At 59.0% G+C, this 6,168-nt stretch overlaps 1 protein-coding gene across 1 annotated transcript; it reads right to left on the reverse strand.

The window, feature by feature from the left end:
- On the reverse strand, window positions 1–4,749 carry Shisa8 (shisa family member 8). The gene is made up of 4 exons (XM_038344270.1): window positions 4,226–4,749; window positions 1,324–1,457; window positions 590–736; window positions 1–401 (listed from the first exon to the last, which is right to left on the reverse strand). Exons 1-4 carry the CDS (start codon window positions 4,747–4,749, stop codon window positions 1–3), a joined length of 1,206 nt encoding a protein of 401 aa, XP_038200198.1.
- Between the last annotated feature and the right edge of the window lie 1,419 nt (window positions 4,750–6,168).

The following is a 6,168-nucleotide window of genomic DNA, read 5'->3' on the forward strand; positions in this document are numbered from 1 at the left end:
TCAGACAGTGACTTCAGCTTTGCTGTTGGTGCTTAGGTGCCGGGGCCCTCTGCCGGCGCCGGCGCTGCTGTAAAAGGTGGCAGGCTGCGTGCTGAAGGCTTCGGGCAACTTCTCCACGCTGAACTGACGCCGTGGCACGTGGCTGGGCCGCCGGGGTGCAGGGGAGACGTGAGCCACCAAGTGACCACGGGGGACCGGCCGCGTGGGGCGGCCCGCGGTCCATGCCGCATAGGGGACCGATGCGACAGGGCCGGTGGGAGGTACGTAACCTGGAGGGGCCCAGGGACAGGCTTCGAGCAGCGCAGGCAAGTCCTCCGGGTTACGCGGGGTCCGGGCTGGGAGGGTCCGTGGGGCCGGCTCCGTAGAGGGAAAACGTTGATAGAAGTCCTGGGGTGCAGCCTCTGCAGGGCGGAAGGGAGGAGACAGGGTCAGGCGACACGGCACTGGATTTAGGAGACGGGCCAGCTGCTGAGGAGGGAGTCAATTGGCTGCTTGGGGATGTCCTGAGCTCGGATTGGCCAAGCGGGCTGCTCTCGAGGGAGAGAAGGTAGCATCTCTGGGGAACTGGCGCCAGCAACATGCACCTCACCTGTGGCCTTGAGGGCTGCTGCTTTGAGAGTAGCGAACTTGGTGTAATCGGACTGCAACGTCAGGCTGCTACCACCCTGCAGCCGGGGACCGCGCGGGGGTCCCGGGGTGGCAGATCCCAGAGGCGCATTATTGAGGCGTTTCTTGTCTGGAAGGGAGCGGGGCGGGGGTGGAGGGGTGAAGACAGTAAACTGACCCTGCCTGCGCTACCACTTCTTCTCAACACCCTTCCCAATAGCAACTGCAGGCAACCTGGGGCATGGATAGCTCTCCAGAATGTTCTGGCTTAGCTCACAATAACATGAACAATGGCAGCAAGCCCTGAAGGGTGCTACCCTAATGCATGGCTCGCTAGCTAGCAAGGTGCTAAATCCCTGGACCGCTCCCCAGAGATGGAGGTGCACCGAACTCCATGTAAATAGTGGAGGAACGGCCAAGAAGACCAAGAAATGGGTTCCAGGCCCACAAGCCAGAGCCTCGGAACCACAGCTCTAGCCAGCGTATCCTGAATCTGGAGCCTTCCTCACAGCATCCTTGCCCAGGAGACAGGAGGCAAAAGGATGGTTCCTCTCCACCAAGGACTTGTCCGGACCCCAACCACACTCCTGCACAGGCAACCCCCTCGTTTATAGACAGCAGGCAGCATTTCCACCCCCAACCCCTACCCCGCTCCCTAGCCAACCAATCAACTCTCCCCACTCCCGCGGACCAATGGCCGGCCACTAGCCTACTCACCTGTGCTGTTGTGAGGGGAACCCCGAAGAACACCATCACCCATTTGGACCTGGACACAGTTACCCAGGGGTGGGCCCAGAGGTGGAGGCAGTGGTTCCTGGGAGCTTGGCTGTTTGAGAAGCTCTGTTAGTGTCCTATGGAGAAGAAGATGTGGAAGGGACTTGTAGGTCTCAGACTCTCCAGTTAGATAAGGCTGGTGACCGTCACCACTGTCTCACTTTGAATTGTTTTAGCATTTTATGCATACCGGGGCTTTGCCTGCATGCATGTCTGTGCACCGCATGCATGCTCAGTACCCTCAGAGGCCAGAAGATTCTTGGAACTGGGGTTCCAGATGGTCATAAACCAGTGGTCCTCAACCTTCCTAATGTTGTGACCCTTGAATGCAGTTCCTCATGTTGCGGTGACTGCAACCATATAATTATATTCATTACTACTTCATAACTAATTTTGCTACTGTTGATGAATCATAATGTAAATGTCTGTGTTTCCCAATGGTCTTAGGTGACCCCTGTGAAAGGTCGTTCCCCCCACAGGCTGAGAAGCGCTGTCATAAGCCAACATGTGGTTGCTGGGAATTGAACCTGGGTCCTCTGAGAGAGCAGCCATCACCCCAGTCCCCCATGGGCTCACTTTGTATCTCTGGGCAGTTCTTTGAGCCTCTCTGAGCCCCCCTTCTGTCCTTTCTAGTGATTGACCTGGGATATCTCGCTTCCCCTACCAGGCATGACCTGTCAGCCTCGCTTGTGGCCCCAAGATGGCTATCTCCCAAAGCAGGTCAGGAAAGTAATGAGGTCATACGGAACTAGGGCCACCTTGTGTTCCTGAAGCTCCTTCCTGTGGCTCACTCTCCGAGACCCTCCCTACTGAGCCTCCTGGCCCAGCGAAGCTCTCTGCATCTGGTATCCTTCTCCCCAACTTCTCCCATACTCCTTCACTCAAATGCTACCAGAGTTCCCCTTCCAAGGTCTCCCTTACCTACCTGCACTCCCGCTATGTGGGGTTCTGCTGGGCCTGGGACCTAGCTGCCACACAAGCAAGGAAGGCAGACAATGAAGAAAACAGGGAAGCCACGAAGATCCCTCTGTACCCAAAGGCTGTGTGACCTTGGGCAGCTGCCTCCCTGGGTACCCAGAACACCCAGCCCCCACCCAGCTGTGGCAGTGTCTGACTGAGCCTTCCCTTAGGCAGCCCAGCCCTCAGCTCAGCTGCCAGAACCCATGATTTCCTCCTATTCTGCCTGACCCTCCTTCTGACTGATTAATGAAGAGGCACACTGGAAGACACCTGAGGTAGCCCAGGATTAGCTACAGAGCGGCAGGCTCTAAAAGGGTCTGCAGCCTGTCTGAGTTGACCTCTCCTTGTCCCACTCAGTGGGACAAGCTATGCCACACAGGCACGGATAACCCAGCTCTCCCAAGGAAAGGAGGAATCGTCATGCCCCTGGGCCTTTGCACAGACTCCAATCTTGACTCCAACCCCCCTCCCCAAGTCATCCGCATCAGCATGGCAGAATTAAAGAGAAACTTGGGCAGGGGTTCAGAACACACTCACCTAGGAGCCCAAAGAAGAGAGTCAAGGCACATTGTTATAGGGACATAACCATATCTGAACGTTGCTGATCATGTTGCACATCAACGAGCCAGCCATGAACTAGCCCAACACCCCTCTACCACAAGGGGCCTCAGTTCCCACTGTTTCTCCGTCCTCCCCACTGCTACCTCTGTCCTGCAGGAGAGATCCCAAATTCAGAGGCTGAGCTTCTTTCTGCCTCTGCAACATTCAGAACCCCTTGCTAACGCTGACAACTCAATAGCTAGGAGAGAAACACAAGATCCAGGCCCCCAGTTCTGTTCTCCAACTGCCTGGAAGAGATGGGCTAAAATGGTCTGCTGGCGACAAGTCTCAAGCTCTGCCTCTGGGACACCCACATCTGGTCCTCCAAGGGTGTGTGCATGTGTGTGTGTGCATGCGTGTGTGTGTGTGCATGTGTGTGCATGCGTGTGTGTGTGCATGCGTGTGTGTGCATGTGTGTGCATGCGTGCATGTGTGCGTGCGTGTGTGTGCGTGTGCGCATGTGTGTGCATGTGTGTGTGTTGGGGGGACCTCCCTCTGTTGTCACTCCCAATTGCAGCCTGTTGCATGTGGTGTCAACAGTCTGAGCAGGCTGGGACATGGGTGGACAGGCCAGCACCAGCAGGGTATGGGATGTGCTGGGGGCATAAGTGGAGGAGGTAGAGGGGGAGCCTTCAGGATCGGCACAGAATTCCCATTAGGCTGAAAACTCAAAATAAGCTCAAAACTTCAGCCAGCACCTGTCAGGTCCTTAAACACACTGGTCTCTCTCCCCCTCCAATCTGTGCAACTGGAGAGACAGACCTTCCCCTGGGGGCTATTGAGGGGATGCTTCTGAAACTCCAAGGAATGAAGGTCAGGTTTGAGTCACACTGGGTTGGGAAAATGGATGGAGGTGGGAGGAGGGAGGGGAAAGCGGGAGCCGCAGCAGGGGAATCCGCCAAGCACCAACATCTCCCTTCTCTCCGCCTGAGCCCACCCTCAGTACTGCCCCAGTCCGTGTGTGTCCTGCCTGGTCATCGTCAATGCCTCCTCCCTTGGATGCCGACTTTTTTTTTCTTCTTCTTCTTCTGCAGAGGAGGTGCAGAGCTACAAGGAGAATGACCCAGAACCCAGTCTAAGCAGGGAAGGTCAAGGGGTGAGGTACCAGGTGTCTCCTGCGGGGGCAAGAGAGACAGACCCAGAAGAAAACAAAAACAAAAACAAAAGGAGAAAGAGGCTGCAGAGAGGTCGAGACTTACAGGGGGTCGAGAAGGGTACAGTTGCAGGGGAATTTGGACCCAGCCGGGGACTGTGAGGACATGGCGGGACCGGAGGGCGCGCTCACCTGGTCACCGTGCGCCGAGCGCGCGGGCTGTGCGCTCTCTCCAGGCCCAGGCGTGCCCCGATGCCAACTAGCACAAGTAGCGCGGCGACACCGCACACCGCGTAGACCGCAGTGTGGCTGCGCTCGCGGGCCGGATCGCGCGGGGCGGCAGTGTCTCGGGCACGGGCGGGCGGCCGGCCAGTCTGCACCCAGGCTGGCGTGTCGTAGTTAGAACAGCGGCTCTGGTCCAGGCGGCGCGGGCCGTCGTGGCAGCAGAAGCGGTAGCCGCACGTGCCGCAGCAGAAGCTGTAGACACCCGAACTGCAGTTGAAGGGCGGGTCCCACTGGCCCATCACGTCGTAGTAGCCCCGGCAGCGGTCGCCTCCCTCCGGGGCCACGGTGCCGGACGCTGCGGGCTCCTGCGTCTCGGGAGCCCCAGCGCGGCCCGACGGCGACCCAGCCAGCAGCAGCGCCAGCCGGAATGCGAGCGGGAGCCCATGCAGGCGCCGGCCACCGCGCTGTCCCCGCGTCCCAGCGCGCTCCATGCAGCCCGCGCCTTCTGCTATTGCGCCCCGCTCATGGCTCGGCGCGCGGCCGCTCTGCCCGGCTCCCCCGCGCCCTCCGGGACAGATCGCCTTGTTGTCCGCGCTGGCTCCGGGCCGACGCCTCCTGCTACGTTCGCGGCTCCAGACACAAGTGAGCTCGGTGTGGAGTGCGCGGGGCTGGACCTCCTCCGGTGGGCGCGTCCTCCCCCGGGGCTCACCTCGGACTGCTCACGGTGGAGTAGGGCGGCGGAAGCTCGCCTGCGCAGTCCCCGGTTCCCTCTGACCTCAGCGGGCGTCCGGAGCCAGGGTCTTTCGGGGACTGAGCCGGGCGGCGGGTCGCCGGACACCACTGCCTTCCCGCCGCCCGCTCCGCGCTGCCCGCGCTCTGGCTCCGGCTCCGGCGCGGGCTCGGCGCGGGCTCGGGCGGGAGGGAGAGGGAGCGAGGGGAGGGGGGGTAGGGAGGCAGAACCGGGGGAGGAGCGCGGCCGCTGCGCGGGGAGGGAGGGGTTCTGTAGGGCCAAGCGCTTCAGGCGCACCCCACCAGAGACCCTTTCCAAAGCCTCACTCAAATTGTTGTCTGAATTGGACCCACGAGGGGGCTCAGCTTAAAGCTCTGCGGACTCGGATCCCGGCGGCCTTGGATGAGCGGTTGGTTCCTTCTTTTTAAGTAAGGGGACAGAGTCTTAGAGATCAAAGCAGCCTGGAATACGCCAGAAAGGTGGCTCCCGCCCTCTCCCTCTCCCCAACATCCCAATGTTCCTTCACTCTATGTGTTCTGATTGAGACATGGGTGAAGAGGGCATTTCCCCTTCTGCAATAAGGACCCCCAGCACAAAAATGGCAGAGAGGCAAGCCTGGATCAGTGCTCTGTTTCCAAAACCTGGACATTTGGCTGGGGTCCTGGGATATCCCAGTTCTGGGCACAGCCTGGCCAGAGCCCACTTGAGTTGGCCACCTCAAGACCACTGGAGGAAGTGGCCTCTGTGCCACAGAAGATTGGCCAGGCCCTAGGGAGCAGGCCAATTGCCCTCCCCTGTATGTCCTTGGTCTCTCACTTTTCACAAACAGAGGGAAAGAATGGCAGGCCATGGATCAGTGCCCCCCACCCTCCAGGTGAGTTTTTTAAGGAAATGTGACCCTGATGCTGGGCCTTGCTCCTCCCTGCAGCAGTAGCTACTGTTAAAATCGAAAGGTTTTCCGGCACCTGCAGTGATGGAGCAGTCAGTAGACTTGAGAGGCTAAGTGAAGACCACCTGGGCCCACTACTTTGAACAGCCTGGGCTACAGAATGAGACCCTGTCTCAAAATGCAAACACAACACCCCTAAAGATGAAGCAGGAGAGGTGCTTGAAGCTGAATTGGTCTACACGGTGAGTTCCAATCTTTCCTGGAAAACTCTGCCTCGAGGAAAGAAAGAAG

Source organism: Arvicola amphibius, chromosome 9, assembly GCF_903992535.2.
Source record: "Arvicola amphibius chromosome 9, mArvAmp1.2, whole genome shotgun sequence".
Classification (NCBI taxonomy): domain Eukaryota; kingdom Metazoa; phylum Chordata; class Mammalia; order Rodentia; family Cricetidae; genus Arvicola; species Arvicola amphibius.